Genomic DNA, 14,409 nt, shown 5'->3' on the forward strand with positions numbered 1-14,409 from the left:
CTAGATTCTGGTCAATCTACCGGCAACATATACTGTTTGAATATTTTAAGTTTGCTAACAACCCATACGATTACATGTGTTTTGGACCGTTTTGCAGAATGAAACGCGAATCCATTGCTGAAATCGAGTACAGTGAATCCTGATAGACTGCGACAAGGACAGAATGCTAAAACAACACGTCACGTCTACGTCACCTAAACCCGGAAAAGATTGGGAAGAGAGGCAGTACGTGGCCTTATCATCTTGAACCTCGAGAGGCAGGAGCTCTGCTTTATTCGAAATGGTATAGTTTTACTTTTAAATAGTTTTGAATGTCGTTTTTACTAGCTGAAAGTAACTGTGCATTGTATCACCAACGCATAGTGACTATGATGCGTCGTTTGTTTCGAGATTAGCAATGAGCGTTAGCCCTCCCGCGTCAAAACAGCGATTCAATTCAAATAATATAGTGAAGCCAAACTCAAAGTATACACGATGAAAGCAATAACATGACTATGTTGTTTGGCTCCAGGAACTCGAGGCGATGACCAGATATACCAGCCCGGTGAATCCGGCTGTGTTCCCCCACCTCACGGTGGTCTTGTTGGCCATTGGGATGTTCTTCACAGCCTGGTTCTTCGTGTATCCTGTTGGCTATTATTTCAATGGATTACATTTGAGTATGGTTTAATGGTTAGTCTGCTCTGATTAAGAAAGTGGATTGCTGGCATGAAATCACTTCGGTCTATCAGTCTTGTTTGAATGATTTGAGCACTGGGGCAGTCATGTCACAGGAAAAAATGACATTTCCCTCAGTGCTAGGGACATACGCTTGTCCTTAATCTCAATGTTGACAAGATTGTATAGGTGCTTTATAAATACGTTGAAAAGAACTTTGAATATCCAACCATTGTTAAATGTTGTCAATTGGGATTGTACTGCCTCATCTTCAAATAGCTATACTTGCCAGCAGATGTCACTCTTTTCACTGTTAAGCACAACGGGATGATAGCACCTTGACTTTGCTATCAGCTATGAGGTCACTTCAACCAAATACACCAGAGACGTCTACAAGGAGTTGCTTATCTCCCTGGTAGCTTCACTTTTCATGGGCTTCGGTGTGCTCTTCTTGCTGCTCTGGGTTGGCATCTACGTATGAAGGTAGAGAAAGGATCCTTTGGAATCCGTTTCCTTGTGAACAACTGATTCTTTAAGTGCTGCTGTCATTTCAGGATGCCAATTTAGATGACGACACATTCCATCAGGACAACACAGGACATGGATTTTGAGTTGGATTGGACCGCACTGACAATAATTGGGATTGTTTTCAAATAAAAGGGGGCTTTGTACAACTTCTGATATTTCCATTCATTTAGCGTGGTAGATGCGACGCTGCTATGTCTCTGTTAGCAATAGATACGTTACTCCAGTTACAAAACAAAGCAACTTGACCTGTAGCGAGGTTATTTGTGACACTCAGACAACTATTTATGGCGTGTTGCACTCCTGGCACCTAAATCCTGATTAATCTTTATGTTAAAAATAGAGCAGTCTGTTTCACCTTGTCTCCTGGATCCCACCGTATTATCTATGGATGGATTAGACAAGGGTTACAGAAGGAATATTTAATCATTAAAAAAAAAACAGCAAGACAATTCAAAAGATGCACACTGACATGAGTGAGTTCACTCCAAAATCATGACTGGCATCATGTAAACATATTCATACCTAGCTTCCATAAAACTTGGTGGTGAGCCGCCTGGTTTCGTCATGAGATATGATGATGAGATGTATGTCATGGATAATAACTCAAATAATTCTTCATGATAGTATTTTGATGCAGTCCTCTATTCAGAGTGCAGTCCAAAGGCCACGTATGGAAGATTACCAGGCTCAATCCAGGTTAATACATTATGTCACCTTGGTTTACCTGCCCATGGAAAGTTTTAAATGAATTGCCCGCTTGGGAATAGTAAACAAATAGTGATGTGCTTTCTTTTCACAGACGGGCTTGAGTTGCGGTCACCCTTTTCTTGAGTAAGGGACAGATTTCTTGCTTAATAACATGAAATCTCCAATACGCTTGCGTCCGTCCATCTTTTGTGTCTACTGCCGAGCTCTGGCAAAGGCCTCACGCAGCCAAAGAGAGTCCACGTAGAGCCTCGGGTCCCCCATGTACTCTGTCGTGCGTTTGTACAAGTAATAATACAACACAGCCACTGCAAGTCGAGAGAAATTTGATGAACGCACGGAAAGACAGGGAAATGTACAACTTTGGCAAATTACCTATCCTCTGGAACACAAAGAGAGCTTGAAGGCCATCCGTCCAAACAAAGCTATTAGGTGCTCTCCATCTTCGATTCTACACAAAAGAGGGAGGATAACTGTAGGCATGCTTGAAAGGTTGGTGCAGAGCTCACGTGCTTACCAACACCCAGCTGTGGAGGCAGATGCTGAGGGTCAGGTAGAGAGCGGAGAAAAACAGCAGAGCTTTGAAACGCTCCAGCAGCAGAGAGACCAGGCCCACCTGGAACACGTACGTGTTGAACATCATCAGCAGGATGATGATCATGTTGAACAAGATGGCGATGTCCTGGATGCTGCAAAAAGCTTTGAGATAAGTTGGAAGTACTAACCAAACACACAACAGAAAACAACACCACAGTACATCTAAAAATAAAAGAACCACAAAATCACGTTATATGCAATTACTGAGTACACGTGTGTCCATTTTGCGGTCGAGCGATTTAGCATAACAGTTGTATAAGAATAAATACATTTGAATACAAACTACCAATCAACAAAAGTAAACAATGCGAGACCAAATGAAATGTCTATCCACATCTAATGGGTTTAAAGTTACGTGGAAAAAATAGATGTATACATAAGATAACTTACATGAAGAGCACCAGCTGGATGACGGCCGCTCCTCTCAGCAGTTCACTGAAGGAGTTGACGAAAAGGTCAAAAGCCAAAAGTGTGAGCTGGATCAAAAGCACCAGGGAGTAGTTGCTTGTCTGTAGCATCGCCCCGAAAGTTTTTACATGCACATGAATTGCTGATGCTGAAGTTCTGGAAGCACTGCTGGGGTCTATTCACATTGCGAGACAGTGCTGCATACAGTTCTTCCAAAACGACTCTTGTCTCCATCCAGACACATCCTGCGTGCTTTTCTCAAACATCAGATGTTTTCTGCTGATGGTAAGTAGTCCATGAAATCACTGCAGACAATGGATGTTGTTTGATGTAAGGTCTCCTCATGCTGAATTACCTGCACAAAGGAATAGTGCCATTATTATTGTTGAAGCACAGCAAAGCAAAAACTCTACCTGAAGTCTGTCTGTTCTGTGCAATGAGCTGCTAGAAGTTGATGTCACGCGAATATATAACCAACGTGCTGTAAATGTTACACGTGCATCCTAAAGTTTTATCATGGCCTCAATTGAGATTTTGACGCGTTTCTCCTCGCGTAAAGTAGCTCATACAACAAACAATCATTCTGAAGTAGGTAACAACAGTATAGTCATCGCCAGGTTGCACAGAGGATCTTGACTTCGAAGAATTGCGTCTTAAGCCCCTAGCTGTTGTTGTTTTCCCCTTTGTTATCGTACAAGTGAGGCATCATAAATATACTTACCGACAGAAGCCAGGAGAACACTCGAAATGAATAAAGATAACAAAAAACTCTTCGTGATCTTCGGAAGTGATTTGGAGACACACATCTAGCCCCCAAATGCTTTTCAGACGTAATGGACGCATTTCCGTATCTTCCATGGTAACGGAACCTTTTACCGTAATAACCAATGTAGGGATAGTTGTGTAACACTTTTTTTCTTTATCACTTATTAAACTTAATGATGCGTACTTTGGTAATATTTAGAATAAATGAGATATATTTGCGATATCACACAAAAATACCTGAAAAGAGACACGTGATGCGGATAAGATATTTGTGCTGCACACTAAACAACACTTTACGGTAAAAGCCAAATGCGCGGCAATGGTACCTACTGCCATCTATGGGCCACAAGCAGTACTCGCCAGGTTAGTTCCAAGAAGTCAGTGATCGAAGGTAGTGGACACCTGCGTCCGTCCAGCACACTTTCGGTATGTCAATTTTGGACTTTTCCCCCACTTGTCTTAAATGCTACTCTTTAGTCTACCTGCATTATCTGAGGATATTTCAAATTAATATTCATGTTTCCACCACACTTTAAGCGTGTTTTGTATATTATTTAGGAATCATTTGAAACACTGTATATTATGGCAAGTTTGTTTTGGTTAGCTTGTTTAGCTAACGTCACTGGCCATTAGAATGGCAGCTGTTTGGTTTTGACGCTTGAAATAAGATTGTCTTGAACATTTTCAACGTGCTAAAAACATAGAGTAAATGAAAGTTATTTTGTTACAACTGTTATTGTATTAACCGTCATCCACTGTCCCTTTCTGTGAGAAAACAACTGACATGAAACGCCTAACTCAGATTCCAAGTTACCCTGCCTGTACTCTAAAAGCCTCCATAAACTGTTGACATAGTTTTTACGATGGAATTTATCTTATCACTTGTGTTGGGAGAAAGCCGTGAAGGCTTCATAGATCATTTTCCAGCGTTCTACCAGGAGTCACTCTCTACATATTTATTTTTTTTATGGATAAGGGAACACCATTGTTTGGAGAGGGTTCTTATGTTGTCCCATTCAACATGTTCTTGGTATCTAAAGTCATTAGAATAATAAATCACTCAGGGGAATTTGAGGTTGTATGACGTATTTAAAATGCTTAATTATAAGTGATTAACGACCTTGGGAAAATATTTGCCTGCAGTTGTGGTCGTTGTAAGTTGGTAACCATGCAAATGTGTACAAAGTGTGTTTTGCATCTCCTCACTGCGGGCTATCCACCCTCCTCTTCAAGTACAAACAAAGTCAGACGGCTCCATCCTGTTCCTTACTTCTGATATTGCCCGTATTGGGCTTGGTTTGTTTATAGTGTATCATCACTGCTGTAAGCCGTACCTTTCTGTTATGGGAAATTTACAGTCACCCTTTTTGGAGTCTTGTAATTGGCCCTATGATGTGCATGAGTATAAATGACACTTTGAGTGATAGATATTTCCCAACACCCTGTTTCCGAAGGAGTCCCATTCAAGTTTGATTAGAATCTATTAAAATAATGTTGTAATAATTTTCGGATTGTGACATGGAGTCATGTTTACGGTGCAGACGTGAGTGAAGACAAGTTTGACAGAGCAGCTGGAGATAATGCGCGTGTTCCCAGCAGAGTTTCTTGTTCTTGTTTGACAAGGGAGGGAGGGAGGGAGGGAGGACCTGTGAGCTACGCTGCTGCAGCAACAAAAAAGTGAGTATAACTGTTACTATGGATAAGGGGTCAGCAACCTTGTTGAAACTGAAATCAACGAATGATTAAAGCAAAGGCAGTTTGATACACACTTATGATGCTCAGGTGCTTATCCACTCATTTTTCTCTTCCAGCATAAGCTACAGTATGTCGAAGTGGCTGAGTGATGGGGAAGTGCTGGAAGGTCAAGGCAGTGGCGAGGCTGTACTTGTAAGCCCACGACCTCAGAGTCTGTCACCAGGGACCCCCCGACTGAGCAAGGGTCGCAGCCCAGTCGGTTCTCCCACCCTGAAAAAGGCAGCAGCAGCAGCAAGCCCGCAGTCAGAGACCATGGGGAAGGCCAAGCAGCTGTTTGCGTTGTGCGACAAAGAGGGCAAAGGCTTCATCACAAAGCGCGACATGCAGGTAAGTGTGGCACAACGGAAGCCAACTCCTCATCGTCAATGTCCACATCCTTTCCTCAGAGGCTCCAGATGGAGCTGCCTCTGTCGCCTGAACAGCTAGAGAGCGTTTTTGAGAGTCTGGACCGCCAGTGCAATGGCTTCGTTACACCACTGGAGTTCAGCGCAGGACTTGGTGTGCATACTGCAGTTTGGCATCACAATTCTGGGGGAATATGTCTCTCAAACAAGTGTCTTGCTTGGTGCAGGTGAGCTGATGGGGACAAAAGACACAGTTGAGCAGAGCCAAGAGCTCGCAGGCCAAGAGACAGACCAGGCAGACTGGTCGGAGGATGCTGCTACAATAAGACTTATCGACATACTGAACGAGCTGGGGATTGACAAACTCTCTGACAGGTGGGAACGCCATTGTTACGACCCCAAAAAATCGGAGCATTTACAATGTCAGGTTTTTGCCATTTTAATAATGTGTGTTATGGTATCAAACTCACAACGATGCTATTGTGACAACAATCTTGTGAAGTGCCACTTTGTTTTGCTGTTGTGTGTCAGTCAACAGGAGCTTTGTTCTCTGTGGTGTGAGTTGCAGAGAGAGCAGCCAGAGCTGCTCAAGCTCCTGGAAGGCATCTTGCTGCATGCTGTCACACATCTGCAAGATTCCATCAGAGAGAGAGACAGCCTGGAACAAGCGTTGCGCAGGTGCCACACAAATACATTTGCTCACTTTGTGCTTTGTGGCAGAGTTTGAACATTCCCTGCAACTTTGTCGCACTCTAGACGGGAGAGTGAGCACGATCAATTTGTTCGGTCCATATATGAGGAAATGGAAACCCAAATCCGAGAGGAACGGGAAAAACGCCTGGCTCAGGTACAGATCGGTGTGTGCTCTGTGAGGGTGTGTAAAAATGTTAATGCGTTCCAAAGTAAACATAATTCTGCCGTTTTAATCGTATTTATTCACTCAAACGGGCACGAGAGAAGAACACAAATAGCAAAAGGCGACGTCACGAAAAGTCGACTCCAATCATTCTCGGCAAACCGAGAGAGATGGAGGGAAAGAAAACAACGGGTGTCCACCAAAAGGCAACATTATTTTCACCATTGAATTCAATTGAAAACAGGAGAGCATCAAACAAAAGCAGAGAGGCATACAAATTGAGGAAGAGTTGAAGTTGCGTGACCACGACTTGGAGATAACCTTGAGCAGACAGAAACAGGTTGGTAGCGATGGTCTTGCTGATCTTCCTGCTCAGAAAGCCCTCAACAGAATTTGTCTTTGCACCAAGCTGGAGAGCAGAATGCAACAGCTGGTCTACGAACAGGCAAACATCAAGCAACAGAACCAGGAGCTGCGCAGCCTCAACGTCCAGCTGCGAGAGCGGGCGGAGCGTAGCAGCCGGCAGCTACAGGCTGCCGTGCTTCAGTTGACCCAGCTACAGCTCAGCGCCGCCCAGGAGCAAGTGGACAGACAGCAGTAAGCCGACATTGTTACAAAGAACATTTCAGTCAAATATAGATTTTGCAAAATCAAAATATTTCTTTGTTAAGAAAGAAGTCTGCTTAGCTACACAGGCGCTATACATTACTGATACCAGTGGTCCCCAACCTTTTTTGCGCCACGGACCGGTTACATGTCAGAAATATTTTCGCGGACCGGCATTTATATAAATAAATAATACATTTATATAAATAAATAAATAATACATTTATAATAAATATATAAATACGATGAAATAAAATGATACGACTGACATAAAAACAAGTACAAATGACAAAAATAAAACTCACCATTACGTTGAATTAGTGGGAGCACTGAGTTTGTTTCTCAGAAACGAGCCGGTCCCATCTAGACGTAATCGGAGACAATGACACCCGAAGTGATTACGGTTTGTCTTTTATTGCAGGATGCTTGGTCTCCATGTGTTGAAGCAGTTTTGAATGCTTCATTGCCTGGTTAGTTAGCCTGTCGCCACATATTAGCTTTGCGGGCTCGACAGGGGAAACATGTCACGTGACCGGGACGAGTGTCTTGACCTGAATTAATTGATCGTCGATAAAAAAAAAATTTCTGTGCGGCTTGGCGGCCCGGTACCAAGTGACCCACGGACCGGTACCGGTCCGCGGCCCGGTGGTTGGGGACCACTGACTGATACAACGTTCGTAACATTTCAAAGGAGGCATTATCTTTGAGCATTTCATTGTCTCACCGCAGAAATGTGACTCAAGTGTCACGAAACATACAGAAAGAGAAGGAGAGTCTCCTGAGGCAACTTGGTTTGTTGAGGTAAATCAAATGCAAGTAGCAAAATTGGACCGACAGTGCAATAAGTACACCTTTGTCGCTTTCATAAGGAGCTCATGAGTATTAACACGACCGACGCCTTTTGGCTCACTTGGAAAAGGACACAACATTTTGTGAGGCCTGTGAAATGGTGTCACTCTTGTGCTTGCTCCTTTTTAACATACTAAGTTTGAATGTCAGGCAAGTCCTTCTTCTCTGCAGGGATATGAATAAAAGACTGCGAGACGACAAAGATGCCCAGCTGACAAAGAAGAGGGTTAGTCATCCATGCCCGCTCCTTTCTCCCCTGCCTCTAACCTATGACCTGAGTGCATGGACTCATCAGCGATATTCCACCCTAAGATAAGTGTGGGAACGGCTCGGTGGCTCTTTCCCGTCCGTCTCCCGGTCATCATCGCATTCTGCGGCTTGTTACTCTTTGAATTCCGCTCGCGTGCATCGGAGACTGATACCTTAGCTTGAAAAGACATTTATTCTGCCTTATGGAAGGCTATTCATGCCTTGTGCGATATTCAACAAAAGGCAATGTACACCCGTGATCCTTGGATTGAAATGCCGTGTGTTTAAAAATAAAGCAGACTTTGACTTTGTCATCCACCAATTACAATTCAATGAGTGTCATTTGTGTACTGCTTTCTTGCACATGCAGCAGAATAAATGTCTGCAGAGCACTGGGTTTGTTTTGTCTCAAGTTGCCCTTTGTGGATGGTGTCAACTAATACCACTAACGACCTTCCGCTAAACTCCTTTCAGAATCCAAATATGGAAGAACATTTGCAGAAGAGAGGGTCAGTGGTAGGGCACAACTTTCTACCAGTGAAGAGGTTTGTGTGAGAAAGTCTGTGTGGCCCACTGAGGCAGAAAGCCACTAATTGTGCGTACTCCGCCGAAGCCCGCGCCATGAGCACGAACCTGGCGCAAAGAAAAAAGCAAACAATTCAAAGTCATCATATAGAGTCAATTGCGAAAGTCGGACAGGTAGGGAAGACGCTTGCTTGACTTGAATGACAAATTGACGACAGAAGGGAGTCCAAATTTCCTCCTGAGAAAAGCGCTGATTGAATCTGATGTCACTTTTTAGAGCAGCATCAACATGTATTCAAGGTGGTCTTCCTGGGCAATTCAGGGGTGGGGAAGAGCTCCTTCATCCAGCACTACTGCAGAGGACGTTTTGGCAGCGCTACCACCGGTAAGCTCATCTCAACCTTTCTCAACGCCGCTCCTTTTTATGAGCTGGTTTGCCGCCAGGTGTCGATTTCCAGATGAGGACCGTCACCCTGGGCTCCACCTCCATCACCCTGCAACTGTGGGACACCGCCGGGCAGGAAAGGTCAGTCGGCCGGCCTCCTGGTCAGCCTGCCGGCCTCCTGGTCAGCCTGCCGCTACTCCGACCTCCTCCGCATGCGTGCAGGTTTCACTGCGTGACTGAGCAGTACTACCGCAAGGCTGACGCCATCCTGGTCATGTATGACATCACCTGCCCGGCCTCCTTCACCGCTGCGAGAGAGTGCTTGCACTCTGTGGAGGTGAGCAGATTGCTGAATCAGCTGTGCTTTATTTTTGCAAGAGGTGTGCTGGCTCAATAAAGGTTAAGAAACCAATAACTTTAGTGTGTAATGTAACGGGCGTGTCGTAGGAGAAGATGTGCCACGGTGCAACACGGATGCTGCTCGGAAACAAGCTGGACTTGGCCAACAGGCACCACCGAAAAGTGGAATCAAGAGACGGACTGAAATTGGCAGAGGTGGGGTCACATTCATCATTCAAAAACTGACTAAGAAAAGAGGGGGGGGGGGGGGGGGGGGGGAAATGATTTAACTCTGCTCCGTGCAGCAGCACCAGGCTTCGTTTTATGAGTGCAGCGCCAAAACCGGAGCAAACATGGAGGAACTGATGACTCGTATGGCTGAGTATGGATGAAGATGCTTTGCTTGACATTGACATGTTTGGATTCATTTTATTTGCGAATGACATGCAATCAAAAGAGAGTACATTTCCTTTCTGTGATTTGACATCATCTGAGCAGTTTCAATTTGGCAATATAGTATATGTATTATTTGTGTTGTCGTTATTCAATAGTTTGTACTCCGGTTGATTTGTATTCAACAAGTGATGAGGTTGAAATAGTAGCAGCGCTCATTACATTGCGTGGATGGACGTCACTTTTGCTTTATTTCAGAAAGTTGGTTGCCCGGCTCGATGGACAACGTGAAGATAGTCCTTCCCTGACAAAGTGTGCTCTACCAAGACGTTGCTGTGTATAATTAGAAAAGGACAAATGTTTGAAAAAGGTCCAACGGCTTCCGTTTGTTCACCTCCTCCAGTTTGGTCACTTCCCAATTCCAAGAACGAGAGGTCAATGTTTCCTTGTTGCGATACAGACGCAGTGTGTCTGTCGACTGAAAGTTGACTTTACTGTCAAATTTGTACAATGTTTGAATTGCGTTCAATACAGTTGTGTTGAGCCCACTTGTCCCACCCAGTATGTTTGAGTAGGTTCCCTCCACGCTCCACACTCACTTGATGTGGGAGAGGCCAGCGGGGCGGGGGGGGGGGCACTCGTGTCGGCTGGGCAAGCGGCTGCAATCGGACACATTACTTTCAGACAACTTTGACAGACAGAAGCACAACAGCGGGCTGAGTGGGATCTTGCAAGGCATTGCCACGGAAATCTTCAATCAGGTGGGACAGTTTTGGCCTCGCTTGAGCACTTTTTGCATGACACCGTAGTTCAAACTAAATCTCCAGGAGACTTTTGCTTGACCCCCTCTGCATGCATGCATGTGCACTTGGTTTAAGGGCATGAAGAGTTCTATTTTGGTTTGTTTGTAGGTTTACCACTTCTGAGATGTGAAGTTGTTCATTTTGTAGGGTGTTCCTCCTGAGGAGTTAAATTTGGCTTCAGCGCCAGTGCGCTACAGTAGCTATGTTATTGCTGCATGTCATGTGACACAAGCTGTCAAGTATCTTTACCCACCACATATTTGATTTCATTAGTGAGCTACTCCTGCTCACTCCTTGCAAGTTTGGGAAGTTTCATTCTTCACGTTTACTCAATGGGGAATACACATCATACAATATTACACCTGAAATAAACTCTTATCACAACTTATTAGATTTCATTGCATGCAATAATTTTTAGAGTTGCTAGATGGAGACTATTAAATCTTTGCTTCAAAGACACATTAGATCAGATGCTGCTGTACTGGATGTGTGCTTTGCATAATAAATATCACAGTGGAGCCAATGTCGGCTCTAATAGGCTCTGATGCAAATATTGTTTTCAGCCACCAGTCATTTGTCAAATGTCTCCACACTGTACTGCAACCTGGTCCTATTATGATTGAAATGTTTTTCAGAATGGAAACTCGGAGGGAAAACTCCAACAAATGTGGGATCATATGTCTGAAGTACATGCTCCTCATGTTTAACATTCTCTTTTGGGTAAGTTACAAAAGCAATGCGGATATTTGTCATTGAAAACCAGAACAATACACTTCTTTTTGAATTTTTCACTAAAGGAGGATGCAGATAGAAATCTATTTTGACTTGGTCAAAGAACAACCTCATGACAATTGTATCAAACGAATCGAGTGGTTTGTTGCCTCAGGTGGCAGGGGGTGCGGTGTTGGCCGTGGGCGTTTGGACTTTGGTGGAAAAGAGTGACTACATAAGTCTGCTGAACTCCAACTTCTACACAGCATCCGCTTACGTCCTCATTGTCGCCGGGGCCGTTGTGATCGTCACCGGTATCATCGGATGCTGCGCCACTCTGGGGGAGATGAAGAGGCTTTTGATTGTGGTGAGGCAAAAAAAAAAAGTTCATTGTCTACACAAGGAATGTCCCGTTGAAGATTCTGCTTCCACCTGCTCACGCTGATCTGGTCTGGGGTGGCTTTGAAAGTTAAGCCTGAGTCACCTTGTGCACCGTGTGCAGCTCACTGGAACGGCCCACACCGAATGGAGCTGTAGTGTGACGTGCCAGGTCACATGGCGCGTGTCCTCAAGAGTTGACATTTTTAGATTTTGGCTAAGGTGAAAGGAATGAGGAGCATCGCAAGCATCCGCGTAAAGCAGACATGCAGAGGCAGCCGGGGGAGGCTACGTGTTGTGTAAATCGAGAAGCAAACCCACTGACTTTAGGACTATGAGAACGGGAACAACTTGCTGAAAATATTTCATATCATATGTGAAGACATGTCGGACCGCGTGTGCTAAGCCGGGAGTCACCAACCTTTTTGAAACTCAAAGCAAAGGCGGGAAATCGATTCAGTAAAAACACTTTCAAGCCATATTCACCAGCATTACAATATCTGATTGACATGTGTGTTGTTTGTCATGTTCGATATCTCTTGCAGTACTTGGTGCTGTTGCTGTGTGTTTTTCTGCTGGAACTCGTCGCAGGTGTCTTGGCATACATGAAATACCAAGAGGTAAACTCTTTTACTCCCAACTTTTTTGTGTGTGTTTGTTTGTGCTGTCGGCCCTATAAATCCAAATCCAGCGTGAATGATTATTTTTCAATGCCACTCAGGTGTTTTTCTTTTTGTCACCATCATTTTAACAGAGAGAGAGTTGAGTTGCCTGTTTACCATGAATTGAGCCTTCTCACACATTCATTCTTCTTTGTTCCCCCCTTTTCTTGCTCCAGTGTTTCCCTTTCTGCCAAAAGGTAATCTGCTGCCACTTGATGTATTTTACAAGTGCATCTCAATATATTTGAATTTCATGAAAAAAACGTTCAAATATGTCAGTAGTTTCATTTCATTACAGAGGTGAAAGTCGTCCGTTGTTGATTCTCAAGACACAAAGTGAAATACTTGATGATATTGTTTTTCATCTTGAGAATTTACGATATCAAACAAGAAACAATCAAATGACCTCAGAAATGGAAATGTTTTTTTTTTTGCTTGTAACTAAAGCACCCTCTTAATACATCAATGTCATCTGTGAGATTCTACTTGATTGAAAATGCACCTGTACTGTATATCAACATGCTCTGTCACAGGTTGATATGAAATGCACATAGTCGCTCAGGTCAACTTGAAATGAACTCAAAAGAAAATACGTGCCAATGCGCCCGCCGCTTGTGTCGTCACAGCTGGATGAGGAGCTGAGGCAAAACTTGAAGGTGACCATGCAGCAGAAATACCAACAAGCCGGGGAGGACAGCGTCACACAAGCTGTGGACAAGCTCCATCAGGAGGTGTGGATACGTATATTGTAGAAGATCTACACACTGCATCTGGTTGAAATTGGTGTCGTTCCCTTTCAGTTCCAGTGCTGCGGCAGTAACAGCTCCTCCGACTGGAAAGACAGCATTTGGATCCAGGCCGCCGCACGAGACGGCCAGCTTGTTCCTGACAGCTGCTGTAAAACACCCAGCAGCCTCTGCGGCATCAGAGAGCATCCCTCCAATGTTTACAAAGCGGAGGTGGGTACACATGCCTGACACCAATTGACAATATTCTAAATGTGTTGTGATACCAGGGAGGCTGCGTCATGAAACTGGAGGAGTTCATTCTCAGTCAGCTGTATATTCTTGGCGCGCTGGGCATTGTGATTGCAGTTTTACAGGTGAAAAAAATCCATTTCCATCCAAAAGTATGTTCAGTACTGAACTAACACTTTCTTTGTATCTTTAATTCCAGCTATTTGGGATGATGTTTACTTGCTGCCTTCATCAAAATCTGAAAAATGATCCCTACTGATGTTGCACTTTTTAAATATGCTTTCAAATAACAAGCTTGCACTTTTAAAGTTGAGCTGCTGGGCAGCACTTCACTATGGAAAATAAGGATGATGCAGGAAATGCAAGCTTGCTGTGGTTATATTTACACGTACTGTACTGCTGCTCTTGGTGTGCCACAAGGTTTAGTTAACTACATAATATACCGGAAATACCAACAATAAAAACAATTAGCATGAACATCAATAAAAGGCATTGTATTATTTGAATGTATTGCTGACATGCTGCTGTGATGGATTGGTTAATGAGTCACATTTCAAATATTTGAGAGCACAGGTATGGAAATAATGGCCTGTGTGACGTTCTTCATTCCATTCTTCATTCCCTTCTTTACCCATCATTTAGTCCTGCGTTCATTTTGTGATTTTTTTCAATTGCACAATTAAAATGCCTCTCATTTTTATTCATTTCTCATCAGTTTCATTCGAAATAACTGAATTAAAATCGTGAAATAAATTGACTATAGGTTATGTGACTATAGTTACATCAATTAAAAATAACAAATGATTCGCTTTTTGAAATAAAAAAATTCATTTAAATTATTTTAAATATTTGTCACGATTCTACCACGTTGTGTGAAAAAGTGTATTAACGCCCTCTGGTGAGTATAAGAAAGAATG

The 14,409-nt window shown here is 43.6% G+C and overlaps 4 protein-coding genes across 8 annotated transcripts; 3 read left to right on the forward strand and 1 right to left on the reverse strand.

The window, feature by feature from the left end:
- Window positions 1-158: 158 nt before the first annotated feature.
- Window positions 159-1,335, forward strand: tmem258 (transmembrane protein 258). The gene is made up of 4 exons (XM_037254720.1): window positions 159-283; window positions 512-621; window positions 1,012-1,140; window positions 1,212-1,335. The coding sequence occupies exons 1-3, from the start codon at window positions 281-283 to the stop codon at window positions 1,136-1,138; spliced, it is 240 nt and encodes a 79-aa protein (XP_037110615.1). The 5' UTR covers window positions 159-280; the 3' UTR covers window positions 1,139-1,140; window positions 1,212-1,335.
- A 254-nt stretch (window positions 1,336-1,589) lies between these two features.
- tmem138 (transmembrane protein 138) lies at window positions 1,590-3,753 on the reverse strand. The gene is made up of 5 exons (XM_037254718.1): window positions 3,617-3,753; window positions 2,878-3,250; window positions 2,408-2,579; window positions 2,266-2,341; window positions 1,590-2,198 (listed from the first exon to the last, which is right to left on the reverse strand). Exons 2-5 carry the CDS (start codon window positions 3,003-3,005, stop codon window positions 2,086-2,088), a joined length of 489 nt encoding a protein of 162 aa, XP_037110613.1. The 5' UTR covers window positions 3,006-3,250; window positions 3,617-3,753; the 3' UTR covers window positions 1,590-2,085.
- Window positions 3,754-3,992: 239 nt separating this feature from the next.
- On the forward strand, window positions 3,993-9,334 carry cracr2b (calcium release activated channel regulator 2B). Its single transcript, XM_037254712.1, is given in 13 exon segments — window positions 3,993-4,086; window positions 5,202-5,337; window positions 5,472-5,737; window positions 5,740-5,913; window positions 5,987-6,134; window positions 6,291-6,437; window positions 6,516-6,606; window positions 6,860-6,955; window positions 7,025-7,212; window positions 7,951-8,022; window positions 8,242-8,296; window positions 8,794-9,229; window positions 9,289-9,334. Coding segments are annotated over 10 exon segments (1,305 nt in total). The 5' UTR covers window positions 3,993-4,086; window positions 5,202-5,337; window positions 5,472-5,484; the 3' UTR covers window positions 8,875-9,229; window positions 9,289-9,334.
- Window positions 9,335-9,395: 61 nt separating this feature from the next.
- cd151 (CD151 molecule) lies at window positions 9,396-13,998 on the forward strand. 5 transcript variants are annotated; one of them, XM_037254716.1, is made up of 12 exons: window positions 9,396-9,566; window positions 9,677-9,784; window positions 9,874-9,950; window positions 10,220-10,722; window positions 11,400-11,484; window positions 11,651-11,842; window positions 12,399-12,473; window positions 12,692-12,712; window positions 13,142-13,246; window positions 13,316-13,474; window positions 13,531-13,617; window positions 13,692-13,998. In XM_037254716.1, exons 5-12 carry the CDS (start codon window positions 11,401-11,403, stop codon window positions 13,749-13,751), a joined length of 783 nt encoding a protein of 260 aa, XP_037110611.1. In that variant the 5' UTR covers window positions 9,396-9,566; window positions 9,677-9,784; window positions 9,874-9,950; window positions 10,220-10,722; window position 11,400; the 3' UTR covers window positions 13,752-13,998. The 5 variants fall into 5 exon arrangements, with proteins under 5 accessions (XP_037110611.1, XP_037110608.1, XP_037110610.1 ...); XM_037254713.1 differs by having other exon boundaries at window positions 10,220-10,395; XM_037254715.1 differs by lacking the exon at window positions 12,692-12,712 and having other exon boundaries at window positions 10,220-10,395.
- The last annotated feature ends 411 nt before the right edge of the window (window positions 13,999-14,409 follow it).

Source organism: Syngnathus acus, chromosome 6 (genome assembly GCF_901709675.1).
Source record: "Syngnathus acus chromosome 6, fSynAcu1.2, whole genome shotgun sequence".
NCBI lineage: Eukaryota > Metazoa > Chordata > Actinopteri > Syngnathiformes > Syngnathidae > Syngnathus > Syngnathus acus.

Bases quoted from the DNA above. Each gene is read 5' to 3' on its own strand.
- tmem258 (XM_037254720.1), top strand. The intron at 622-1,011 runs GTATCCTGTTGG...CTTTGCTATCAG, and splicing joins TTCACAGCCTGGTTCTTCGT to CTATGAGGTCACTTCAACCA.
- tmem138 (XM_037254718.1), bottom strand. From the start codon at position 3,005: ATGCTACAGACAAGCAACTACTCCCTGGTGCTTTTGATCCAGCTCACA. The intron at 2,342-2,407 runs GTAAGCACGTGA...TCTTTTGTGTAG, and splicing joins GCCTCCACAGCTGGGTGTTG to AATCGAAGATGGAGAGCACC. The intron at 2,199-2,265 runs GTAATTTGCCAA...CTCGACTTGCAG, and splicing joins CTTTGTGTTCCAGAGGATAG to TGGCTGTGTTGTATTATTAC.
- cd151 (XM_037254713.1), top strand. From the start codon at position 10,319: ATGTTTGAAAAAGGTCCAACGGCTTCCGTTTGTTCACCTCCTCCAGTT. The intron at 10,396-11,399 runs GTCAATGTTTCC...AATGTTTTTCAG, and splicing joins CCCAATTCCAAGAACGAGAG to AATGGAAACTCGGAGGGAAA. The intron at 11,843-12,398 runs GTGAGGCAAAAA...TATCTCTTGCAG, and splicing joins TGAAGAGGCTTTTGATTGTG to TACTTGGTGCTGTTGCTGTG.